This window comes from Lissotriton helveticus, chromosome 2_1 (assembly GCF_964261635.1).
Source record: "Lissotriton helveticus chromosome 2_1, aLisHel1.1, whole genome shotgun sequence".
Classification (NCBI taxonomy): domain Eukaryota; kingdom Metazoa; phylum Chordata; class Amphibia; order Caudata; family Salamandridae; genus Lissotriton; species Lissotriton helveticus.
The window spans coordinates 225,557,424-225,585,404 of NC_136059.1; the positions used below are offsets into that span (position 1 = coordinate 225,557,424).

The following is a 27,981-nucleotide window of genomic DNA, read 5'->3' on the forward strand; positions in this document are numbered from 1 at the left end:
TAGCATCGGTGAACCTGTTATTCCCCTAAACTCATCCACTTCTTTCCGGGATATATTCCGAGTTTAAGGTTTCTCAGCAGACCCCTCTGCTTTCACGTTAGCTCCGAGGAACCTGCTACTCTTCCGATGTGACCCTTACTAGGTTACGCCACTATGGGAATTTTGCCAATGAACCCCGTTACTGTCATTTATTCACACATGTATTCAGAAAAACCCTAGTTAGTGCTTCCCGGTTATCCTAACCTGCACCTAACTTTCCTCGAGCCTGTGACCTCAGGACAATGGATTCTATTCACCACTTGCCCTTTCAATTCCCCGGGGAGTTCGGACAACATGGAACGATACGGTTTACAAATGCATGGATTAGTACATATAGCAATATAAGAACAAGAATAATAACAATACAAAAATTCATGAGTTTCAGCAGCGTATTCACAAGAGAATGATCAGGTCTCTTAGAACAGCCGCTCCTCTAGCAGCATCAATATACTAGCAGCTTCCGACTCAACTAGTCCAACTAATCCCTGCCTTACTCTCAACTAGTCCCTAACCATCCTCTAGCTACCAGAAAAACTGATAGAGCGCGCGAGGCCACCCGACCAATAGTTTTCGCCGTTTTCCGGCTTCAGGGCCCATATACTTTCAAATCACCATATACATCGATCAGGTGACTTCACGAGCTCTACCAATTTGTGTGTGTTCTCCCTACTAATAATTTTCAATGCACCCGACTTACCATCCACCGATGCGGGTACCTAATGACCACAATGAATCAGGGAGCTAGCTGTAAAGAAAAGGCAGCAAAATACAAACCCAACCAATAACATTCAAAATACTATTGAAATGACCACGGACAACTGGAAGTTTTAAAATGTTTATCTAAAGTTCATTATTTTCTTGCATGAGGTACAGTAAAATAAAGCAATCAATAACTAAGATAACGTAAATTATATAGGCATGAAGAAATAATGACAGGGTAATCATTCAAATGTAATATGGTATGTAGATGGGAAAAATACTATAAAATCTCAGAAATGTTTAAGCATGGACAGTTTATGCATGGATAACTATAGGAGGGCCTATAAAGAGTAACACGCTTCACTTAAGGTGAATGGGCCTTTGAACAATCTAGGCAATGAAGTTCTAGACCAAATCAGAAAATTACAAACTGCAATGCAAAATATAATCTCTATCAAATGAGAAGACATAGGAACAAACTTATGAAAAATATGTAATTGACTTTCAATAGTTGCGGAAAGGCATGGAAAATATAACATATGCAATGATGAACTTTATTAAAGCAAAAGTTAGAAATTCAGAAGGTGCAAGATTTTAAGAGTTTCAGAGCAATATTTACCTAGAATGGTGTGGAAACCAAACCCTGGCCACGGGTCAGTTAAGGACAGGAAACCCTCAAGGAAGGATACCCCTCAAAGGACAGCAGGTGCAGAATGGACACCCAGGACAGGACAGGATACCCTCGGAATAGGAATCAGGACAGGACCCTCAGGACAGGACAGCAAACCCTCAGGACAGGACCGCTCAGGACAGGACCGCACCCACAGTTTGGAAGCAACGCCTGCGCTCCACCCGCTCTGCAGTTATCGATCAAGACCCCGATTGGGTCAGCGAACTCCCAGTAAAGTGCTTCACCAGCACTTTAAGGTTCAGTAGAACCTCAGTCTATGGTCAAATTCGGACAGAGTGCTTCGCAGCGCTCTGTATCTTCAGTCACCTATTGAGTGCGTTGGGTCAGTGACAGGTCAGCTAAACCAGACAAGTCGGACGGCTCCCCAGGGGAACCCAGGGTAGATATACAGTTTGGGGACAGCGTACCACCCCCCAATGTTGCAAAGTGTCAGGATCCCTTAATTTCGATTGTTCCTAAGGTAGGATTTGGGTAACACACCAATCACGACATAGCGCTTCAAGCCTACATTTGCATAATAGGGTACCGCCTAACTAGATTAGGGTTCTCATGAGAACTGGTGCAGAAATACAATGGCAACTTTAACATTGTTGCTCTGTGAGCACATATGATTGGTTCAGCCGAGTTTTCGGGTCGTTCTCAGGAGCATCTTGCTCCTCACTGCCAACTGGCTGCGTTCCATCAGTCAAGGTCTGTTTAGGCCTCGGCAAGTCGCGCAGGCGCAGAAGAGACCTCCAAGATGGTTCCCGGCACAGACAAACCCCATTCCCCGCGGTACATAAAAAGTAAGCGAAAAACAAATTAATACATAATAATGTCATTATGAAAACACATCACAGGATTTGTACTTTTGACTCATCATCCAGAAATAAAAACTATTGCATTTACATGTTAGCTACATTGACACAGTCACAAGAGCAGTGGCACGAGCAGTACCACATGATAAGCACAGCTATGAATTACGCATGCGCATAACTTTCCCTCCACTTCTGCAGACGCGTCAGGACACGTGAGTGTGGCTGACGCATGCGCAGTAACTAAATACAAGCGGCGGCCATTTTAGATGACTCGAGTAAATTATTTTAGTAAAACACATGTGCAAGCTTCACGATCCTTATCTAAACTAAACATAAATGTTAGTAGAACATACACTTGTTACCGTATTACACATAAACGAGGTTCTTGACTTCGGCAAGCCGCAAAATATGCAAAGCTTTGCTTCATCACCCCTACCGGCTTTGTAGAGGGTATGCCCAATCGCAAAAAAAGGTGTACAGTCTTAATTAGTATTTGTTTCATGTTAAACTATAACCCTCTTGGCTTTATCACATTTTTATCATTTGCTTTTCACCATAGATATACCAAACCGATTGGCTTTAATGCCGTTTTTCATTTAAAAAGGAATGAGGCTTTTAGCACAGGCATTTCTCTTGCTGACACAGGTTGTATAGCAGTCTTTGTGACCCTGCAAACATAGGGTCACACATTTTCAAGGCCTTGAAGCAAGTGCCCCTGTTCTCCTAGTAACCTCCGGGGAGCTTTGGTGTGCCCCAATTTCCTACCTACATAGCATGGCTTTGTGGGAGCGTGCCATGCTCCTAGGAGGCTACTGATGGGGTCTAACTGTCCTACTGGTACCCCAGTTCCTTGGGAACGCCTGTTTCCTAATATTCACATATTTATCCCTGCACCAGGCCTTGTAGGGTGTACTGTGGGCCTTTTCTTTAGGTTTGCTTTCCACGCCCCAATGACTTTAGTTTCAATGTAGTCTGCAGCTGTCCAGTCATGCAGTGTGAGTTCCCTTGTCCCTCAGTGGGGCGCCTGCTCTCTTGTTATTGGGCCAAGTCCGCATGGTCTCACCCCTTCCACGTCCTCCTGGCCCTCAGCTCTTAGGTGCCTGTTGGGCAAGACTGCTGCCTCCCACTATCCCTGTGTGCCTTTCCACTCCTGTGCAGGTAGCAGGAGAGACACTGGTCTCCTTCTTATGGGGCAGCAGCACAGGGGCCCTGGGATCCCTGAGACAAGGGGCCATTTCGATTTAGGCAGTCCATAACATCCAACGTGAGCACTTTCTCAAAATTAGCACAGGCTCGTGCCTCAGCCCAATCGTCGGGGCCCAATACCAAAGGGGCATCCAGAGAGCCCTAGCGCCCCAGCGCTTCCGATTTTCCTGCAGCTGCTGGTGCCCCCAGCTGTAGAACACTGACTGCAAAATGCTGCACATGACAGCGATGTGATTTCCAACTATCTTCATGTTTTTTGCATTGCTTTCACAGTGCTCGTGATGGTGTGTCCCAGCCACCAGGGAGCCTCCAAGGGGCCTCCTGGCTCCTAGGTTATCTGGGAGTATATCCTGCTGCCTCCACTGATGCGCTTTCTCCTCCTTAGCTGTAGTGTTGGCATTAGGAGTCTGGACCTTCCCTACTGTCCAGCCATAGTAGTCACCAGACCAAGGATCTACATTGGCAGCAGCCCCATGTTTCCTCTATAGCAGATCACTCTCCTGCTTGCTCTTCCCTGGCCAGATAAGACTTACTCCTTTCGCAGAGTGGCTGTGAGCAACAGCAAGTTGGGGCACCCTCACAGGATCTGTCCAAGGAAGCCCATAGGACCTCCTCCTTCACAGTCCCCAGCAAGGCTATCCTCTACTTGTCTTGAGAGGGAGCGGAGGAGCTGCTGTGACCAGCCTTTGAGGGAATCCACAGCAGAAACCAGAAGTCTCCAAATTCCTGAAAGGTGTGCATCCAGTCTTACAGATTCCTTCTCTGCTTTCCAATCTACTGTGTTGCCTTAATAAGGGGGTGGAGTTTCCTATGATTGGTGACGTGCCCAGTGAAACTGATAGTGTTACTAACAGGAATCAGCCCATTGCTTGTCCCGTCCCTTTGTTGAAGTCTGTAAACCATATAAGATAAAAGCTCTCTTCAAAATTGTGGCACGTCTTCTCTTAGAGTTGAGGTCCTTCCACCGAAAACTGATTTCTTCTCTTCAACCCTTCAAAGAAGCCACCTGTGTTGACTTGAGCCAGAGTTCTGCCGTTCCTTTTTATCTCCCATGTGGCTACATCATGTAAGCTATTTTACAGTAAGCTGCTGCTAACAGCTGTGGAGATTCAAACACCACCCCCTTCCTACAGAAGAAGATGCTCATTCCTCCTGGAATGGGCCTATTGTTCGGAGGGGTCTTTGATCTGCCAGCTGGTGCAGCAGAGTTATTACATCACACATGAGCACAGTATAATCCAGCTCCCATCTTGCTAAGTTATTGTTACTACCATCTTTCCTGGCGCTTAGAGGCCTGTAGGTGATTAGGCGCGCTATAAAATCCCATTAACAATAACAACAATAACAATAACACAGTTAAGCATCCCAAAGCTCAAACTGTGTTAAAAGCTGGTGAGTAGAAATGTGCCAAATTATTAAGGGCCTGATTATAAGTTCGGCTGATGGGTCACCCCGTTTTAAATTTGACGAATATTCCATGTTGCAAATGCCTTTGGATATAATGCATTTGTAAAAAATGTTAGAGGATACCCGTCACATTTGTGATGGAGTAACCCATCTGCCGAACTGTAAATCAGGCCCCAAGTATTTTAATGAATCCAGATATTGTCAAAGCTGTTAACTTTAGACAGAGATCTCTTCTATCCTTCTTCACCAAATACTTAGAGAAAATAGAGACAAAGCAACTCTAGATCTGTATTGAAAATCATGATCTACTGCATAACACTCAAGTGGGATTCCAACTAGGCTGTGGAACGTTATTCGTCCTAAGCTCAGCAATAGATGATCTTAGACCATCATGGATAGGTGAAGATCATGAATAATTTTACTAGATCTATCCGCTGCCATGGATTCTATAGCCCACAAATCCTACAAAAGCGACGTACAGCATCTCAAATGATGGTGGAAGCAGCCTTCTGGCTCAAATCCTTCCTAACCAACAGAACTAAACAAGTTCAGTTTGGCCCTTTCCCTTCCTTCACCACCTTTGGCAATGGGGTGTTCCACAAGGCCCTTCTATTCCCCTTGCTCTGTACTTTAATGTGAGCACATATCTATGTGCTGATGATACTCAAATGATGCCACCTGAAGTGAAGTTCGGTCTTCATCAGTGTAGATGTGAAAGACCCTGATTATCCAGTGTAATTGACGCTAAGATTTTTCTAGTTTATCAGTTTCCCCTACCCTGCGCTCGGAATCGCATTGATTTTTCAATTCTTGTGTTCTTCAGATTTATTGATGACCATGCGTTTGAAAGAAAAACATACCTTGCACACCATCTTAGGTCTCCATCACAATAAATGTGCGCTTTTATGTATGTGACCGACCTATTGATCTGCCTGCAGCTTTTGATATGGTCAGTCATGCATCTTGAGTGTCTTGCTGCTACTAGCCTTTGCAGCCCCACACAGATATAGTCAGTCATGCATCTAGCTAGTCTTGCTGCTGCAACTGTTTGTGGCCGCACACTAATATGGTTAGTCATGCATCTTGAGTGTCTTACTGCTACAATTCTTCGCTGCACCATCACTGATATGGTCAGTCATGCATCTAGTTTGTCTTGCTGCTACAAGCATTTGCAGCCCCACACAGATATGATCGGTCATGCATCTTGATTGTCTCACTGCCACAACTGTTTGCGGCCCCACGCTGATATGATCAGTCATGCATTTTGAGTTTCTAGCTGATTCAAGTTTTTGCTGCCCCACACTTATAGGGTCAGTCATGCATCTTGTTTGTCTTGCTGCCGCAACTGTATGTGGCCCTACACTGATATTGTCGGTCATGGGAAACGGCAAATACATCGACCGCCGAACAACGCGTTGCCTTTGCAACGCGGGCGGAATAACAAATGTGTCTGAACCACGCATTACATTTACAACGCAAGTCATTACAAAGACTATGTGTTAGGTCAAGAAGCGTTGGACTTTAAAGTCCGACACTTTCCCTACTTTTACGGTGACTGGAGGTAGAACAGTAAATCATACTATTCCAAAGTCCAGCACACCCCTAAGGCAAGTCTTTGTAACAACTTGCGTTGTAAATGGAATGCGTGGTGCAGATGCATTCGTCGTTCCGCCTGCGTTGTTAAAGAAACGCGTGGAAAATGAGTGCATGGTTGTGTCATACAACGGTCAGTTATGCATCTTGACTGTCTCACTGCAGCAAGTCTTCGCAACTCCACACTAACTGGTCAGTCATGCATCTTGAATGTCTCGCTGCCACAAGCCTTTGCGGTCTCACACTGATATGGTCAGTCATAATCCTAGATTGTCTCCCTGGCAGAACTTTTCCCGTCCCCACGCTGAAATTGTTTGTATCTTTTCTGGAGGACCGCACCCTTTGTGGGTGCAGTCTTGTTCGTAGCCATGTGTTGTTGAAGTAAATTACCCCCCCACACACACACATTATGGCCACTTGACCAAAAGTGGATCTGAGAAATAGGATCAGTCCTCAATCTTGAATGAACTGCCTGCTGGCTGTCCCTGTGCTGCGGTGTGACTGTTTTAAAGGATTCATTGAAGGACGGAACTTGTGCTTCTGTCTTCACTGAAGGTACCCAGAATACATAACTGGGATTACAAGAATGTTATTACTCTCATTTTGCTGAGATAAAGTAATTTCATGTATATGTATGGTATGTTTTGTATGATTTACGGAAATCAGATGTAAGTACACGGAGTAATTGATCAGTTATATGCCAAGCCTTGGAGATTCCTGCTGTCTGTATCACATTTCTACCTTTGTTTACTATTTTTTCACACACTCATATTCGAGAGGACATTTACTCTGGCACTGTTTCAGAACTCCTTTTTGCATCAAACAGTCCATATTTTAAAATCAATCCTGAATATTTATAATTATTTGTTAAACAGCCTGTTCCTCTCTTCAGTTCCTTGCTTTGGAAATGATGCTGTGCTTTTTCCAGATGTATATTACCCTTTGAATGATTAAGCATTGAACCCGGTGTATTTAACCACTGTGAGACTCTTTTGACTGGTTCATAATCATCACTGTGGGCACCTCGTGGGCGTTTATGATACAAATGGTCGAGTCTGCCTCCGGCATTCATAACTGGTTTCCTTACTTTTGACTCCCAAAATAGATTATTTTGCATTAAATGGGCACTGGGATTGAAACGGATGTTGCTGGAGGCCCGGCTGCGCGCGGAGCGAGCATCTGATGGAGAGTTTCCGGTCAGGCCGCTGTCGGGGCAGGCAGCGACTGCAGCAGAGCCGGAGACTCTCTCTTTCACTCTGGTTTGCAGACCCTTCTAGAACTGGTTCGTGCTCGGTCCTCTCACGTCTTTACCACCAGTATACCTAGAATTGCTGACTGACTGAAATAAAACCTTTAAATACATGAACCATTAGTCTCTGGATTGCAGTCATAGACGTCAAATCAACAAAGTGCCAGGAGAGTAATGGAAGTGACGTCACGTTGCCTTTGACCCTTGATTACATCGCAAGACTGAGCCCTGGTTCCTGCTGAAGGATTAGCAAACGATAGGGGCAGCAAGGGTAGTACCAAGCGTACCCACTAGCATCCAGGAGCCTCCCCTAATGACGTCCTTGATCACAACCCTCACCCCCTTATAGCTCAAAAGTCCTGAGAAGGTTTGCCTAAAGCCATCGCTGTACTTGTGTACCTTGCTTGGGGCGATGCCTGAGACCTCCAGATACATCTGTAAAATATTTGCTTGAACACAGTTTTGAAGATGTTTTACTCTTCATGGTTGGACAAGCAAGGTAGAGCTGGTCGCCTTAGTGAACTAGTCATTCTCCTGCTTTTTCCCTGGATAAATATGGAGCCGGAGGATATTGGGTTTGGAACATCCTGGCCAAGTATAAAGGCAAATGCTTGTGTTTTAGACTCTTCCTGAAGTTGCCACCTCTGCGGTAGCCTGTTCGACTTCCCTTGCATCAGTCAACGAGACCAGAAGCCATGATCAGACTAAGTTAGGTAAAGAATCCACACTGTCCCCCTCCTCCCACCGGACGTGTACTTCTGGGTGGAAAGATATCTTGGGAACAGATTTATAGGGTATGTCAGAGTACTTGTGGCTAAAACAGTGTCGTTATTTAGGAAATGTTCTTAAATCCCTCTTATAACAGTTTACGTACATTCTTCTGCTGTTGTAATGGCCACTGTAGTAATGTGTATTTTTGTCGTTCTCCTTGCAGCTGGATATTGCGTGATAACGTACATCCTTGGGGTTGGAGACCGGCATCTGGATAACCTTTTGCTGACTAGGACAGGTATTTTTCTAAATGTTATGATTTTCAGTGTGCCGTATAAAATATTAATTATGTAGCTTATTTAATGTGGCAGGTTGGTGATGCAGGACATGCAAGTTGGTTCTGCCAAGGACTTTGAAGCTCCATGGGCAGTTGTACGATTTTGTTTGATGGTTTTACTTTGTCAGTTTGCGACGGCCATGGCAAGGCCTTGATGAAATTCCAAAGAAAGATATTGCAGAAACGAAACGTGTGTTTGCACAAAGTATTGTAAAGCTGTCTGGTAGGAGAAGTTTCTATTGAATAAACCTCGGAAGTCAGAAGAAACTTGCGGAGAAGGAAGTTGTGATTGCTATTGTTAAGACAATGTACTGTTAAGTCTAATAGCAATTAAGAGCTAATCGTTATGGAATTGTCCCTATGGACATATTTAGGATAGGTACACATTCGTGATAGGTCTTGATTATGGATGATGAACATATTAATGCTTTGTCTTGATTATTCAAGTTTTGGGATATTGAAAGTAAGTATCCATCACCGTTAAAGCACCCAGAGATAGTGCAAATGTGTTACATTATATTCAGAAATTCTTTTTGAATTATGATTGTAGGAAGTTTGCCATTTTGTGTGGTTCCCCCCATATTTTTCACCTGTTACTGGACCCTATATTTTTCCTGGCTGAAGAACTGTGTGCACTTTACCCCTGCTAACCACCCAAAACGGAATTCGTCCGAATCGTCCCACCCAAACATTCTCCCCAGATGGAATTATTGTTGAAGCAACTAACTGCTCTTAATTGTTCACCATGCATAATAGATTGCATAAGATCTCTGGGAAAAACACTTGAGAAGAAACTGAGCATGCAGCAGCATATCAGTACCACCACCAAAGGAACAAATGAACGTCTTAAGGAAATTAAAATCATTCCTCCTCCATGACGACTTCAAGGCTGCGATTCAAGCCCAAGTTATTCCCAGACTGGACTGTGGAAGTACCACCTGCTGTAGCTTTCCTAGATCCAAGATGGCTCCTATATGGGCCTTTCTTAATTCTGTGTTAAGGCTCATCACAGGAACAAAAAGAATCAAACAGATCACTCTGGGTCCAAAATCCCTAAACTGGCTCCCATATGAGGCAAGGACACAGTTAAAAATTGCCTGCATGACCAATAAAGATGTCCACTACAACACAAGATACTTGACACTCCCTGTTGCTGAAACCACAGAAATTCCATAAAAATAAAACTTGCAACAGAGCCTTCTCAGGGATCGCCCCAAGAATTTGGAACTTCCTACCATCTGAAATCAGACTCATCCCCTCAACTGCATCTTTCAAAAAAGAAGTTAAAAGATTACTTATGAACACATTTCTGCTCTAGGTCCCACAATTTGACTCTGTGTCTACGCCCATAATTATTGATTGAATGTTGGATCTTCTCTATTGTCTCAGCGGCTTACTTCTTTGGAGGATCTTTCCTCATTTGGTGAGCCTACGCAATCTGTACATCTCTTGATTATGCAGTTGTCTGCTTTCAAGTTTCTCCCGGACCCATCCCAGTCCGGATTTTGAGCCGACCACAGCACCGAGACAGCCCTCATCGCAGCCACCGACGACATCAGGACCCTGTTGGACAACGGGGAGACAACCGCCCTCATCCTCCTAGACCTCTCAGCTGCCTTTGATACCGTCTGCCACCACACCCTAACTTCCCGCCTCTACAACACTGGGATCCAAGAAAAAGCACTGGACTGGATCACCTCGTTCCTCTCCAACAGAACCCAGAGAGTCCGCCTCCCGCCGTTCCGCTCCGCGGCCACCAAGATCATCTGCGGCATACCCCAAGGCTCCTTGCTCAGCCCAACCCTCTTCAATATCTACATAAGCCCCCTCGCCGCCATCGCACGCAAACACAACCTCAACATCATCTCCTACGCCGACGACATCCAGCTGATACTCTCCCTCACCAAAGACCCAACCACCGCCAAAACCAACCTCCAGGAAGGAATGAAGGAAGTCGCGTAATGGATGAAGCTCAGTAGGTTGAAACTGAACTCAGACAAAACGGAGGTCCTCATCCTTGGGCAATCCCCATCCACCTGGGACGACTCTTGGTGGCCCACTGCGCTGGGCACTGCACCGTCACCCACGGACCACGCACGCAACCTGGGATTCATCCTGGACTCCTCGCTCACGATGACCAAACAAGTCAACGCCATCTCATTCTCCTGCTTCAACACCCTGCGCATGCTCCGAAAGATCTTCCGGTGGATCCCCACAGAAACCAGAAAGACGGTCACGCAGGCCCTCGTCACCAGCCGACTGGACTACGGGAACGCCCTTTACGCAGGAACCACAGCCAAACTTCAGAAACGACTGCAGCGAATACAGAACGCCTCCACACGACTCATCCTCGACGTCCCTCACCACAGCCACATATCGACCCACCTTAAAAACCTGCACTGGCTCCCCGTCAGCAAGAGGATCACGTTCAGGCTCCTCACCCACGCACACAAAGCACTCCACGGCATGGGCCCCGAATACCTCAACAACCGCCTCTCGTTCTACTTTCCCACCCGCCAGCTCCGCTCCACCAGCCTCGCATCCGTCCCACGGATTCGCAGAGCCTCCACCAGAGGATGATCGTTCTCCTACCTGGCCGCCAAGACATGGAACTCCCTCCCCGGTCACCTACGACTGACCCAGGACCATCTCACCTTCAGAAAACACCTCAAGACCTGGCTATTCGAGCAGTAGCGCCCCCCTCTCCCTCAGCGCCTTGAGACCCTCATGGGTGAGTAGCGCGCTCTATAAATTGATTGATTGATTGATTTGTAAAGCATTCTGATACCCTCACAGGTTATGTTTGTGCTATATAAAACTTTATTAAAAGATATATATAAAATAGTGCCTGTGCTCCCTCTTTAAGCATGGTTGAATATGCATTATCCTAGTTTTTATATTTAACTTACCTATAAGTCTCTGGTATATGGTATAAGTTGTATCCAGTGCCTTGAAGTTAAATGCCACTAGTGGATTGCAGCACCTATTGTACCATCTGATACAGTGATAGTGCAAATATGGCTTCATGTCTCCCCCCTGTAACCTGACTCTAGCAGTTAAAACGCTGCAATTCAAATAATCAAAATAAAGCAGCTTTAGAGTAAGCACCACCTTTTTAAGTATTAATAAGTCACCACTTTGTAGGACTTATAGGCCCCAAGGTAGGTTGCATGTCATTTAAAAGTAGGACATATAGAAATGTTATGATATATCCTTAAAGTGGCTAGCACCCAAAACCTATTTTTGATTGTGACATGCCTAGCTGTCCTATGTAGAAAACCAGAGTACTCATTAAATGTTAATAATATATCTTAGGAATGGGACAAACGAGAACAATAATTAAACAATTATTTTTAATAGTTATTAAAAATCCATTTCAATGGTAACGTCTGGTTGTCTGTAAATATTAATGAAAAGTAACTTTTAGAAAGTTACCTTTTCCCTTTCCAAAGTTCCTGTAGGCTAATTTGCATTTGCTTTGAAATGTCGCCCAGTCACTAATTAGCATCTGAATAGGTGTGAGAAATGTATGAAATGCTTCCTCAATAACTCAATGGGCAGAGACGACTCCTCTGCACCTTACTCAATATGCAGGGTGGGGGTTGTGACCATGCTTTTTGGACATTACAGTGTCAAATCCTTCTTGATAGGTCTGCTGGGCTTACATGCAACACTTTGATGCACTCTTGAAAGGCAGAGAACAGGATGGTGAGACCTTTCTTGCGATCCTTCTGTCTGGTTGCCAATGAACCCTGCTTTGGCCTACCAGAATTTTGTCTCTGTTTTCACATGTATTACTGGAACACATGTGCACTTTTATTGGGGGGTATAGTGCTGTCTCCAACTGGATGTTGATGTTATATGTTGAAGTACACTAGGATTACATTACCATAGTACTCTCACCACACAACCCCCAATCCTCAGAGCCCAGGTTTAGAGTGCCTGAAGACTTTTGCCATCTTAAAAATGCCCAAAGTGGGTAGAGTTGTCATTGGAAACTTTTATCCCATTGGTTAGGGCAGGCCCAGGAGTCCTTCCGACCCACTAGCTTGCACCAGGCATACATGTGGCATCTCCAGGCACCCACTTCAGAATGCTCCTGGGCCTAGACCAGCTCAGAAGAGGACTTAACCTGCTTTTTGAGATCTGAAAAGAACCACGAAGGACTGACCTGCTCTCGCTTGTACCAATGACAAAGAAGTGGACTCCAAGGGTCAGTTGGCTGACCTCTTGTTAAAGCTACAGATACTCAGCAAGCTACAAGAGACCTGTTCTTGCAGCTGACCAGTAGACCTGGACTGGACCCTGCTGTTGGGGTCTGCCTGACAACCTGTGAGCCTCCAAATACCTCCCCTTAGGTCCTGGGAGGCTTTAGAAGTGTACTCATGTGGTGGATTAGGACTAAAGTCAGAAGGTAAAACATTTTACCAGGATGTACCCGGTTGGTGTATCCGACCCGCACTGCATCACGACCAGCCTCAAATTGTGCCTTGGTCCTGGTCTACTGTGACCTTTGACTCTCATTGGCACTTTATGTTTCTTGGCACTATTCCTATTTAAGATTTTAAAAATTCATGTCTTCGGTTCTCTTTTTTGTATTTCTCTAATTTTTTTGTCAGTATGTTTATTAAATGTTACTGTCTTGTTTTCGAATTCGTTTTGGGAATTGTATTGTTTTGCATTTTGACTTTATTACTGTTTTGGTATATCATAAATAATTTACTCATTGTTCTAATTTAAACCTGCCTAGCTACCAGGTAGTTGAGCTTAGGTTAATGTAGTGACTTTGAATGTTCACCCTGACAAGGGTTGTGATTATTCCTTGTGGTAGGTAGTCACCCTCTTCAAATAATAATCCAGTTTCTTACAATGACCCTGTGAGTTGCACAGTTGAGCCGCTCTATGACTGAGTTTGTTATTTACCAGTTGCAAGCCATGCATCCAACCAGTCACGTAGTTAGTTAATGTACTGGCCTACTTCAGCTGAGGCATCCTCTCTCTGGGAGAAGGTAACGACCTCAAGCGTCTGATGCCACTGCAGGCTGGCAGAGTTTGTTGGTAAATTCCGAGCACCGACACATGATATACTTAATTTCTCAAGCATTAGTATTTCATAATATACACGTTTTAGTCAGTCCCTGTGGTTAAACTGTGAATCTCTGACATGTTAACTATGCAATAAACAGTATTAACATGACCACAGGCTCGTAATAGTACGAGTATGAGTGGTAACTTCATAAACTCCAGCTACCGAGGTGTATACACTCACCACTCTTCCAAGTGGCACCATAGCTCAGATTTCTGCCACAAGTCGAGTGTTAGGAAGTCACTAGACAGAGCGCTGTTCTATCTACTTCCTCAGATTGATCTGGCATTAATTTTACTTTTCATAGAATATTTAGACCCGGCTCAACTTCACCTTCCAACTTGCGCTTTTGGATTGCTTTCTGGATCCTTGGGGATGTTTGTCTCACGGTGGTGGAAGTGGAACACTGCTTTCACAGAAAGCAGATCTCTCCACAAGGCCTGCTGACATGCATGCAAAGGAATATTTTTAAAGATGACTGCACCTAGGGAGCTTGTAATTTATGCACACTTAGCATAAAACTTTAAAATGTGGCAAAAATAAGACGTTCACGGCGTCACCAAAACGGGCATCTCGCTTGTTCCTTCAGGAGTGATAAAAATGATGCTGGCTCTTCTGGAGATGAGCCCTTTTCTGGAGATGCACTCTCTGCCATGGATGGTCCACGCAAAGAGCTCCCTTCCTCTCCACCAAAGTGTGGAAAATGCAAGAACCAAAAGATGCCAGAAGTGTATCTTTCTAAAGAGGCACCAAACATATGAGCTTTTTAGGAGAAACTGTTTCTTCCAATGCTAGCATCCTCTCTAAGTCATTGAAAATAAAACATTCTGATCAGCCCGCAGCCAGATCTGTGCAGACATTTGCTCGTTATAAGTTTCATTCAGAAACGGTCTGCTGGCTGTCTCCTTCGGCAGCAGCGAACCCCCCTTTTTGGTAGTTTGCCTGTTAGAAGCCGGAATCCAAGAGAAGGCCCTTGACTGGACCACGTCCTTCCTCTCCGGCAGAACCCAGAGCATCCGCCTCCCACCCTTCCGATCCGAAGCCACCAAAATCATCTGCGGCGTCCCCCAGGGCTCAGCCCGACACTGTTCAACATCTACATGGCCCCCCTCGCACAAGTAGCCCGCCATCACGACCTCAACATCATCTCTTACGCCGACGACACCTAGCTCATCCTCTCCCTCACAATGGACCCACACACCGCCAAAAACAACCTCCATGAGGGAATGAAGGCCGTCGCCGACTGGATGAGGAGCAGCCGTCTGAAGATGAACTCGGACAAGACGGAGGTACTCATCCTCAGACCCACCTCCTCAGTCTGGGGTGACTCCTGGTGGCCAACCACACTGGGAGCAGCACCAACACCCACCGACCATGCACACAACCTAGGATTCATCCTCGACTCCTCCCTCTCCATGTCTAAACACATCAACGCCATCTCCTCCTCCTGCTACAACACCCTCCGCATGCTCCGCACGATCTACAAGTGGATACCGACCGAAACAAGAAGAACGGTGACACAGGCCCTCGTCAGCAGCAGACTGGACTACGGCAACGCACTCTACGCAGGAATCCCAGCCAAACACTTACGTCGACTACAACCCATCCAAAACGCCTCCGCCCGACTGATTGTCAACGTCCCCCGCCGCAGTCACATCACCCCCCACCTGAGAGACCTACACTGGCTCCCCGTCGACAAGAGGATGACCTTCAAGCTCCTCACCCGCGCACACAAAGCACTCCACAACGCCGGACCAGCCTAACTGAATAGCAGACTCAACTTCTACACCCCCACCCACCCGCCAGCTCCGCCTTCGCCGCTGTCCCCCGCATCCAACGAACGACCTCCGGCGGCAGATTCTTCTCCTACCTCGCCGCCAAGACCTGGAACACCCTCCCAACTAACATACGGCAGACCCAAGACCTACTCACCTTCAGAAGACTCCTCAAGACCTGGCTCTTCGAGCAGTAGCAGCACCCCCCTCCCCTCAGCGCCTTGAGACCCTCACGGGTATGTAGCACGCTCTACAAGTACTATGATTGATTGATTGATTGATTGATATCACCAGGGCCGGCGCTAGGCATGGGCAGAGTGGGCAGCCGCCCAGGGCCTCGCGGCTGTGTAACTGTGAGGGGGCCCCCCCACGGGCCCATCAACCTTTGAAATGGTGCCATTGTAAGAGTAACAGGTGGGGAGCCGTGGTGCAATGCGCGAGGCCCACGGCGGGGGCCCCCTCACTCCCCGGCTGCCATGGACTGAAAGTGCAATATGACACCCCATCCCTTTCAGATGCTGAAGTGCAGATTGGGCCCTGATCATCCTAATCGCTGCATCTGCATAACAACAGTTAGGGAGATGCTTGAATTGGCGTGAGGTGTGAAGTGAGCCCTACCCCTGCATGAAAGAAACGCAGAGCAACCTGCAGGGCTCACAACACAAAAACTTAGAGTGATCTCACATTACAAAAGGTGCTGCTCCTTCTATGGAAGAAATGGATAAAGGGCTTATTATTCTTTTCTTTTTTTGCAACTCTGTTTTTTTTTTCTCAAACAAGCAGGTTCATCCAAAACAAACATAAAAGGAGTTGAACATAAATAATAACTCCAGTTATAAGCGCTGGGTGTTTTTTATTTTCATGTAATTTACATGAACCGAAGGAAGAATGAGCAATTCGCTCTTTAAAAGTTAAGTTGACATGCTAACATTCAGTTAGGGGAAGCGATGGGGGGGTGATCCCACATCCATCCTTATCACCCCAAGGGGAGTGCAATGAACCCTCCAAGATACACCCAAGACATATAACCCCTCAGGCCACTCACCATTCATTGCTTTACGCATCTGAAAAGTAATATGAGAGCAGTTGTGTAACACAAAATGATGGGGTCCCTCACTGCAGAATGTGATAATGGGCCCCAGAGTCTCCCACATCTCACAGATATTCATTGGGCCTAGGCTGAATGGGAGGCCCCTGGAGGGATGGGGCCCTCAGAAGTGTTGTGGGCCCATCTGTGCTGCAGGGGCCTGTATTGCGCACAGGCACAAGGCGCGAAGCAAGGTAAGAGGCCGGAGAGAAGAGTGGTGAATAGCAGGGTATGTAGGGGACAGGTGGAAGCTTGAGAGGCAGAAACAGTGAATGGAGAGTAGAGGTGATAGAGATAAAACATGAAGGGGGAGATTTTCAAACCTTTAGTGCAGATTTTGCGTCATAAAAGTGACGTTAACTAGCGCACATTTTTTTTGCTGCTATTTTGTTTCCAGCTAAAACTTGTTTTGTGCTGGAAAGCACCCTCTAAGTAGTGCAAAGAAGCGCAAAGCACTGCTTTGCGTTACTTTGCGCCGAGGGGGTGGTACAAGGGCGTGCCCATGTAACCATCCATGCCCTTTGAAGCAAAACCATATTTACAAAAATTTGTGAACACGGTTTTGCGACAAAAGTTAACTCTTTTTCAAAGGAGGCGCTAACAAGAGAAATGCTTTCATTTCTCCATGCTTTTACGACTTTGCATGCGCACTACACTGCGCAGCACGTATGCGAAGTGGGAAAAGCGTAGTATCGTACCCAGCATAGTATTTTGCACAAGAAGGGTACCCTTCTGTACAAAACCTATGCAACACTCATGCACACAGAGCTGAAACGAGTGACTGTGCAAGGGAAAGGGGAGGAGAGAGCCATGTGTCTGAAGATATGGTGCTCTCCTGCTCCCTGGCTTTCGCGCAGTGCAGCGCAGCCGCACGGGGGGGGCGGGGGGGGGGGGGAGGCTGCGATGCGTCACATGACTTTTTTCGGAATATCCCCAAAAGAGTTGAGCATGGAGGGGCGAGGTGGACATGAGGGACGCAGAACCCGTGAACAAAGTAGAAGAGAAAGATGAAAGGCAGTGCTTGGATAGGCGAGGTAGATATAAGAGAAGCAGAACCATCAGGAAAACTTAAGTGTCATAGAGAGGGAATGGTGAGTGTTGGATATAAGAGGGCAAGGCAACCAAGAGCAGGTAAGAGGCTAGGGTAGAGAGGAAGGGGAGAGGTAACTTTCAGAAAGGTAGAACCAGTAAGAGAAGGCTAGAGACTGCAGAGAGATGAGAGGTGAAGAGCTCAGCAGGTAGGTAGGAGGTGGGTGTAATATAGGCAGGATTTGTGAGAAAGGTAAGAGACAGTAGTTAAGATAAAGTGAAGTGTAGAGCATGGAAGGGAGACATGGATTTATGAGACAAACAGTGAGACAAGGTAAGAGGTAAGGGGATCAAAGAGGAGAGGTGGATGCAAAGGGTACAGACCAGCAAAGAAATCTTAGGAGTCTGAAGGAAGAAATGAGAGCAGAATGGCAGTACATGGATTTGGTATGTAGATGTAAGAGAGGCAGAACAATCAAGAAAGCTTATACAGAGAAGAGAGAGGGAATGATGAGATGTGGATGTAGATGGCCAGAATCGGTGAAAAAGGTAAGAGGCAGGGGGGGAGATGAGGCATACAGCATGGAGGAGAAAGATGGATATAAGGACATAACGAGAAAGAGAAGCAACAAAGCTGGGGATAGCAGAGAGATTGATGTAAAAGGGGCAGAATCCATGAAATAAAGTTTGAGGAAGAGATGATAATATGAATGAATAATGAATGGAAATAGGTGGTGTAAGAGGCAAAATCTGTGAGAAAAGATTAGAGTGTTCAAGAGGATGAAAATCGAGAGAAGATGGAAATGGGGCGGAACCAGTGACAAAAGTTACAAGGCTGGGGGAGAGATGAGCAGTGAAGATAGCGTAGTAGAGTTTGATGGAAGAGTGGCAGAATCAGCAAGAGGAGAGAGGAAGGAAGTAAGGGGAGAGTTGTATGTAATGAAGTAGGAGCAGAAAGAAAAGATGAAAGGGAAGAAGTTAAAGGCATGGCTGGATTTAGGTTGGCATAACCAGCAAAGAAGATAAAGACTGGGTAGAGAGTTGGGATGTGAAGAGTAGGACGCGGAGAACTGTTTGTTGTAGCGCCAGAGCCCGAGCGCCTAAAGGATTGCCACGAAGAGGAAGGAGTGCTGACCAAGTAAAGCCTGCCTGCTGCCTGCAGTGTCCCCCTCCCGCCGCCGCAACCGAGCAAGAACCGCGGCCGCCGAGCGGAGGGGGACACCAAAACTACACCCCCCAGCAGGCCTTGCGGCACTAGACGCCCTCCCATTGCGCCAGGCGGCACATAAAGGTAGCGTCACCCCGGTAGAGCGGGTGACGCGGAGAACTGTTTGTTGTAGTGCCAGAGCCCGAGCGCCTAAAGGATTGCCACGAAGAGGAAGGAGTGCTGACCAAGTAAAGCCTGCCTGCTGCCTGCAGCGTCCCCCTCCCGCCGCCGCAACCGAGCAAGAACCGCGGCCGCCGAGCGGAGGGGGACACCAAAACTACACCCCCCAGCAGGCCTTGCGGCACTAGACGCCCTCCCATTGCGCCAGGCGACGCATAAAGGTAGCGTCACCCCGGCAGAGCGGGTGACGCGGAGAACTGTTTGTTGTAGCGCCAGAGCCCGAGCGCCTAAAGGATTGCCACGAAGAGGAAGGAGTGCTGACCAAGTAAAGCCTGCCTGCTGCCTGCAGCGTCCCCCTCCCGCTGCCGCAACCGAGCAAGAACCGCGGCCGCCGAGCGGAGGGGGACACCAAAACTACGCCCCCCAGCAGGCCTTGCGGCACTAGACGCCCTCCCATTGCGCCAGGCGGCGCATAAAGGTAGCGTCACCCCCGCGTCGCGGGAGCGCGCGGGAGTGCCCGGGGCGAAGCCCAGGCAAAGGGCGGGCCCTCTGTGGCTCTCAGGGGACCAAAGGAGACGGGACGGGCCACCTCCCTAACGCTGCACCACCCCCTGGATCAAGGTGACTGAGATCCTCCTTTGTTTTCCGGTTTTCCGCTTTATTAACCGTTTCAGTAGCTAATACATACATATACTGATTTAAATACGGATTATTCTTTTAAAATGACTAAAGTAAGAAAGACTCCTGTGGCCACAAGATCATCCACCAGAAACAAGACCATACCATCCACACCCTTGCCGACACTAACTGCTATAGACCTAATGTTAATAAAAACTATTGGAGTAGTTGCAGATGCTATCCAAAATACGGAGAGGCGTCTTTCATTAACCCCGGATTTATGCTTTCCCAACTTATCACAGCACACTACTGCAAACTCCACTGCAATCAATAACATCATGGACTCTTCATTCAATCAGGAGGAATCTCTCCTAATACAGTCTTTTGCAGGGTTGCCAAGTGGTCAAAAAAGCAGTAAGAAAACCGTTCAAATGTCATCTCCTATAATTGTAAACAGCCTAGAACAAAGCCCCTTACTTGTTTCCAATTTGGGGGGCATTGATTGTTCTCCTCAACCCGGAATATCCACTTCAAGCTTACAAGGGGGCACTTGTGTTGAAGGCTCACCAAATGTCAATGTAATATCTGTCGACAAAACACTATCCCCAAATAAGAGAAAGCGCCAACAAAAGAAACATGCAAAAACTAAATCTATAGTAAGGAAAATTTATAGACCATTAGGTCTCCACAAGCCATCGGCTAAGGATGTCTGGTTAAATTTCAGGTTGGCCAAAGCACCTAATGCCACACAAAATCTCACTTCTATACTTGCCACTAAGAATACAAGTACATTAAATGACATACAGGTAGATCACATTAAGACTTACTCAGTGCAATCAAGCCAGACTGAAAACTATAGTGTAGTGGACAACAAAATATCAACTGACCTGGAAGAACTGTTTAAATCTTTACTACAACCTTTGTGTGATAAAATCACCTGCATAGAGCAAACCTTGGCGAAATTTGAAAAACAACAAAGAAAGGACACCTCTAGTATTTTGAAGATCCTTTCCGTGCCTAAACTAAAGGAAAGCTCCACACCTCCTAAAAGTAATCTCAAACAAACAAAGATTCAGAGGACACAAACCAATTCTATTGCCCAAAGTAGTAGTTCTGTTTTGACACCTTTTTTACCTGTAAATACTTCAGTGCAAAACACTTTAACACCACCACAAGCCAATAATAACATAGATACAGCACAACCCCTGGATTCCTCACCCGAGAGCTACACTCCTGACACCGATGAGAGTGAATGGGCTGCGGAAGATATATCCTCTGAGCCACAAAGGCCAACAACCATACAAAACACTGCTTCTGATACACGTCCTAATCAAATACCCACAACAATAAAACTAAAAAAAACTACTCATATTCACCTCCCACCTGACTCTCATCGGTACACCATAATAATGATTGGGGTACCACAACTCGAGACAGGTAAAACAGAAAGCTATGGTGAACTGAAAAACAAAGTGAGCCATTGGCTAACTGCTCATAGACCAATTCCCCCATATGTCAGTGGTAAAATAACAAATGTCAGAAGAGTAGATTGGGTGGGAAATAGATTTAAATCCACCGAGGGTGATTGTGTTGTAGTTAATTTCAAGGATGGCCGTACGGCAAAGTTTATAACGGACTGGAAGGACAGTTCCATTAGCAGCCTGATCCGCACTATGGATCTGAGTTATTTTTACCCCCCAAATAACCATCCTCCAAAATCGGTGCATTCTTTCTCTACCGCTGAACATGTAAGAGCCCCAGACAACTTTCACCAACATTACAGTGGGATAACACCTAGAAATCAAGGCCACTATATCGCAAAGGAGCAGCGTCAGCAAAGAAGGAATACATCCTGGGAACCCAGAGAGGTTAGATACGAAGGTACTTATCCAGAGATCTGGGAGGTTGCCCAGGGGACGTATTATCATCAAGAACACCCCCAATTCATAGATCCAAAAATCTATTATAATGTACCCGTCACTAACAGGTTTGATGCTTTTTATAACCAAAGTGATCTGGAGGGGGTTGACTGACTACAGGCTGGTCCATCTATATTATTGCCAGGCGAATTCGCAGAATCTGATTTCACAGAACCTAACCATGAACAAGGAGTGGCATTCAAACAAGCCATAGTAGCCCCCCCTTTGATGTCAAAGCTAGACAACCCCAGTAAGCTATTGCCAGCCATGGTCAATCCACCCAATAACAATAAATTTCCTGTCTTGCCTGAGGCTCATAACCCCCCCTTGGCCAACCTAGAACCAGACCTGCCCAGCACTGTGAACTTGGGGGCGATGAACATAGATACAGCCAATCCAATGATAACTCCAGTTAATAGAAAAACTGTCATAGAAACAGTATCTGGTGACTGTAGTTTAAGCCTAGTTTCTTGGAACATAGCCGGCTTGGCCGATAAATTATGTGATCCCGCTTGGTTAATATCTATTAAAAAATACACAATTATATGCCTTCAAGAGACATGGATGGAGGATAAAAATGTCCACATTGAGGGCTTCCAAAGCTTTGTTATACCAGCAGCTGCATCAACCAGGGGCAGAGCAAAGGGGGGTTTGGCCATCTTCATCAATCTAGGTCTGTGTTGCAAAATAAGTAACTGTTATAATGCCAATCGGAACATTCAGATTCTTGAACTAAAGAGCGGCAGAAGTGTTTTGACCCTGATTAATTTTTACAATGCTAACGGTAATGGTGATTGTAATATTGTGTCCTTAACAGAGATATTGAGAGAAACTGCATGCATTGTGTCACGGAAGTTGTTGATTGCAGGTGATTTCAATGTACACCCATGTGGTAATCCAGGCCTCACCCCAATGGGTTCTTTGGGATGTAACAATATAGAAGGTTTCCATTTCGCCCATACCAGGGGAGGCAAGAACTTAAACGATCTAGTGAACGAAAACAATTTAATTGTAGCCATGTCTATGGTTCCTGAAACAAAGGTCTATGATGTTACAACTTTTAAAGGACCTGGTCAGGGATCTTTTATAGACTATATACTGGTTTCCCCAGATCTCGTAACTTGGGTCTCGAATTTCACCATTCTTTCGAGCGCTCATAGTGATCACAATCCCCTAACTATCAAACTGGGTGGGACTTTATTCAAACAACGCATGCCCCGCAATGATCGGGGAACGATGAGCTGTATAAATGGCAGACGTCGTATAAAATGGACAATGGTAAACCAAGAAAATTTTTACTCTAAAATAAATAAAGTTTGTGAGGAGGAATTGTTAACATGTACATCTTCATACTCACCTCCTGAGAACATCTTGTCTGGGTTTGAGGCGTTAGTTTTAAAAATTGGCCCTATGCTAACAGCACCAACAAAAGGACAATGTGATAATAACTCCAAATGGTTTGACCATAATTGTTCAAAGGCAAGCAGAGATTTGAAGAATGCTCTAAAAATCAAACCCAGAGACTATGATCAAATAAGAAATCTCCGATCGATACACAAGAAGGCATTAGTCGCTAGGAAAAAAGAAATTAAGGCCAACACTATAGAGTCTCTCCTTGACCCCTCAGTGTTGGGGAACAGCAGTAAGTTCTGGCAAATTATCAACAAACCTTTGTTTGATAATCCTAATGATACAGCCCTTGGTACTAACATCTCTGAGGAGGAGTGGGTGTCCCATTTTAGCACAATTTTTAAAAGTCATGAGCAACGGGAAGAAAATGTCTTTGTAACTCCATCCGATAATTTTTTGAGCTTTTCAGTTAACGAGATTGAAAGGGGTATCCAGGGACTAACTAGCAATAAGGCCCCGGGCCCGGATGGTTTACCCCCGGACCTCTTTAAGTCAAGTATTTCCTTCTGGGCTCCCGTCCTCACTGCTGTAGTAAATGCAGCAGTGATCTCGGGGTGCCCAAATGTGTGGGGGTTATCGACCATAGTCCCTGTTTTTAAAAAGGGCGACCATAGTAGCCCACTATGTTACAGGCCGATATCCCTAATAAATTCAGTAGCCAAAGTGATAGGAGGAATAATCCTGAACAGGTTATCTACATGGGCTAAAGAAAATAATATTTTATCATCCATACAATACGGATTCAGAACTGGCCATTCGACAATTACACAGTGTCTGAACCTGTATTTGATTTTAAGTAAGTATACCCTGGCCAAAGAAGGAACAGTCTATATGGCATTTATGGACTTATCGTCCGCCTTTGACTGCGTGGACAGAGGCACACTATGGGCTACCCTGATAAAAATGGGCGTAGAGAGGAATCTTGTTAACTTTTTGGCCGATCTGCATTCGGACACAAGAGCCAATGTCCGTTACACCCAAGACCTAAAAGTAACGGGCGAATTTAGAAGCAATCGGGGTTTACGACAGGGGTGCATCCTGGCTCCATTCCTCTTCAATTTGTATATCAACGAATTGGAGGAATTTCTTCTAAAAATTGAAGCAGGCTACCCCTTTGTAGAGCGCAAAGGGGTTCCTGTGCTGCTTTATGCAGATGATGCTGTACTCATTTCTAAAACAGCAAATGGCCTTCAGAAACTACTAAATTCCTTCTTTAAGTTCATAGAGTCCCGTGGATTAAGTATAAATAACTCTAAGTCCTACGTTATGAAAATAGGTCAGGGTATACGGAAAACTAATTCTTTTTGTATAAATGGGGAGAAAATCCCTACCACCAACACCTTTTCATACCTTGGAGTCCTCTTAGATCACAAATTATCCTGGGGTCCCGCAGTCATCAAAAAGAAGGGTGAGGCAACACGTGTAAATGCGGCCATTCTTGGCTTTGCGGAAAAAAACGGAAATTGTCCAATGGCCGCCCTGCTCAAATTATAACAGGCAAAAAGTGTTGCTGTCACCAGCTATGGAAGCGAGCTTTGGGGCTACTGTAAGATAAAGGACCTAGAGGTTACAGAAAATAATGTTTTGAAAAAGATACTGAGGCTACCAAGGGGCACAGGGAATTTCTCGATACATGAGGAGCTGGGTGTCCCCTATTTAAGTGACAGAATTGCATTGAACCCGGTACTGTGCTGGTTGAATTGTTGGCTTAATAAAGATATACCTCTCACCCAAGCTTTGTTAAAAGAAGCCTTAACACTTGATGGGAGGTTTCAAGTTCCGTGGCTGAAGTATATAATGGACTGTTTGACGGCAATTGGCCGGTCTGATTTGTTCTCTGCCCCCAATTTGATTACGAAACCCGATGTTATATTTGTAAAAAATGCTATGTTAATACTAAGATGTTCAGACAGGGAAGAGGTTGAGCTACAGAAGGACAGTGTTAGGAAACACTTACTACTCAAAACCTGTCCACAAATGGAACCCTACTTGTCATGGCATATGACTGGCTACGAACGTTTTTTGTTAACAAGGTTTCGCTTCGACCTATTTCATCTCTTACTGGCGGTCCCAAGCGGGGCTCATCGGGGGGAGAAGTTGCCAGCTTGCGGCTGCGACGGGAAGTCTCCGCAAGACTTGGCACACTTTTTATTTACTTGCCCTTATTACACTTTACCACGGAAATTATATCTTAAACCATGTCTTAAAAAATTGAATTTTACTCAAGTCAAACCCGCACTTTACTATCTTCAACTGCTGAATTGTGATGGCACTTTATTTGTCTGTAACTTTTTAAAATCAGCCATTACCTTTAGGAAAAGTATGGATGGATAATTATGCTGCTAATGCTCTAGGTACTTTTAATTTTTATAACGAATCTATTTATGTTTTTAATGTACTTTTAATAATGTTAATGCTCATGTTGCCCGCTGCTTTCTCTTTTTTACCTTTTACTGTGTATTGGACTTCTTACTTGTCAAAATGAATTATCCGGACCGTTTTTAATTGTTTGTCGATGATATGTACTTTTATGATTGTAATCTTTACAATCGAATAAAGTTATTTGAACTTGAACTTGAGTAGGACAGAGAAGAGAGATGTGGATTTAAGAGGGGATGAATCAGCAAGTGAATATCAGAGGCAAGGTGGAAAGATGAGAGGTAAAGAGTAGAGCATGGAGGTGTGAGGGTCAAGATGGATGCAAGAGTGGCAGAACCAAAGAGTAAAGGTAAAAGGCTTGGGCATTGGGGAAAGATAATATGTTAAAAGGAGAGCATGCAGAATGAGGTGGATGTAAGAGGGGCTGAACCAGCAAGAGAAGGAAGTAGGCTGAGCAAGAGGTGAGGTAAAAAGTAAAGCACAGAGGAGAGAGGTGAATGTATGTGGGCAGAACCAGCAAAAAAAGTAGGAGGCTGGAGGAGAGGTAAAATTGTCTTTGAACTAGCATGTGCTGCTAAGTACATTGAGCCTTCTGCCAAAGTTTTCAATTACCTGCCTCTTTATTTTCCAAGTGCCATCCATCCTCTTGTTGGTGCTTTCTGTTTACCGGAGCATTATCAGGTCGCTCACCCGAACCATCATGGATCCCTTTATGTTGATGTCCCTGCCTGCTAAAACCAAATGCCTTAACCTTCATTGGTGCAACTGGAGTATCAGGGAGCCACCTGAAGATCCACTGTATAGCTATGGGACAGTCTGTCTTAGAATTTTATTCATGCACTAATCTGGAAACATTGGTTTTGGAGAGATAGAGGCATAGCTTTTAAACCCCGTTTGACGTGTTGCATTTCCACATAATACAGCTTTAAAATATTTGCACTTATTTTATTAGGGCTATTATTTGTATTTGTAGCCATCTCAGTGATGTACACATTAGAGAGGTAGCTTCTTGCAAAGCTACTTCAACAGTGCCATAAAATGATTAGTCAGTGGACACTTCTTATGATCTCACTTGCTGTGATACTACATTTTATGCAAATTAGAGGGGCCTCACATGTTCCTATCCTGCCCGGGGCCCCACGAATCCTAGGACCGGCCCTGGATATCACCACCACCTTCACTATTGGTACCTACAGCCTTGGGCCGCCCACTGAGTGCTGATCACCTGACGTCACCTTCTTGTCCTCCGCCTTTGGTGTCTATATGACACCGAGTGCCGGACAGGCCTTTGATCCCACGGGCATTTCTCTGGTTGGCTGGAGTCCTTAAAGGCCGTTTTTCTAAAGCCCGGACCGCTCTTGGTACCTCTGTAACTTTCCCCAGGTCCCCGAGATCAATTCAAGGAGGCAAAGTGGAGACTGCAAGAGAGAGACGGAGTGGGAAGGTAGGGAGAAAGCGATCAGAGAAGGAGAATGAGAGAGAAGGATGGGTAGAGAGCGATTTTGCGAGGAGACGAAGGGCTGGTGTGAGCGTGTGTTGCCAGGGCTCCCTTTGCTTCCCCAGTCTGTCCCTTGTGAGAACGTTAGTTGCTCCACAGTCACGTCAGCCTCATCTTTGCCTCCTGTGCTGTCAGCGGTTCCACGACCTTACTCCTTGTTGGTGACACCAGAGCAGGACAGCTCGGCATGCACTGGACAGCCAGGACACGGCATCACGGGACAGCCGGGACACGGCAGCACGGGACAGACGGGACACGGCAGCACGGGACAGCCGGGACACGGCATCACGGGACAGCCGGGACACGGCAGCACGGGACAGACGGGACATGGCAGCACGGGACAGCCGGGACACGGCAGCACGGGACAGCCGGGACACGGCATGCACTGGACAGCCAGGACACGGCAGCACGGGACAGCCGGGACACGGCAGCCATAGACAGCCAGAACACGGCAGCACGGGACAGCCGGGACACGGCAGCACGGGACAGCCGGGACACGGCAGCAAGGGACAGCCAGGACACGGCAGCACGGGACAGCCGGGACACGGCAGCACGGGGTGCTCTGGAAGTCCTGTCTCGCTCGCACCATCAGAAACCTTCACTCAGGTTCACAGCACAACCGCCAGTCCAGCGCCTCGATACCCAAGAGGCGGTGGACAGCGGCCCTGACCTGCACTCGGCGCTAGCCTATAGTTCAGAACAGCTAACATGTTATATCAACCAGGAGACGAAGGTGTTTGAAGAACCCACCCCTGCCGTTCTGGGGCCGCTCAGCCGGGGCAACGACCCACAGCCCACACCACTCGTAAGACTCCGGAACATGTTATGCCCTTAAGTGCTAATGCAAAAGATCCACCTCGTTTACTCCCAGAACCAGCTATCGGGTATGATTGTGTGCCTAATTTATGCGTTGTTTCTAGTAATGTGGAGAAACGTGCAGGCGGTATTAAAAAATGTCATTTTGTGGACGTTATTACCACAGTTTTTAACTGTTGCGCGCCCTGTGACCGCCACCTAGGAACTAGTGGTGACATGGACAACACGCTCCTATGGAATAAGTGTTCCACCCTCGTCATTCATAGGTTTTACACTGATGTAGTAAATCCAGGATTTAAATCACTGTT

At 46.0% G+C, this 27,981-nt stretch overlaps 1 protein-coding gene across 2 annotated transcripts in view; it reads left to right on the forward strand.

Annotated features, from left to right (window-relative positions):
* PIK3C3 (phosphatidylinositol 3-kinase catalytic subunit type 3) overlaps positions 1 to 27,981 on the forward strand; it is an 875,540-nt gene that overhangs the window by 544,075 nt on the left and 303,484 nt on the right. For both annotated transcript variants that reach the window (XM_078674734.1, XM_078674732.1), the window contains one exon: positions 8,616 to 8,690. In XM_078674734.1, coding sequence (XP_078530860.1) covers positions 8,616 to 8,690 — 75 coding nt within the window. The remainder of the gene's footprint in view (positions 1 to 8,615; positions 8,691 to 27,981) is intronic.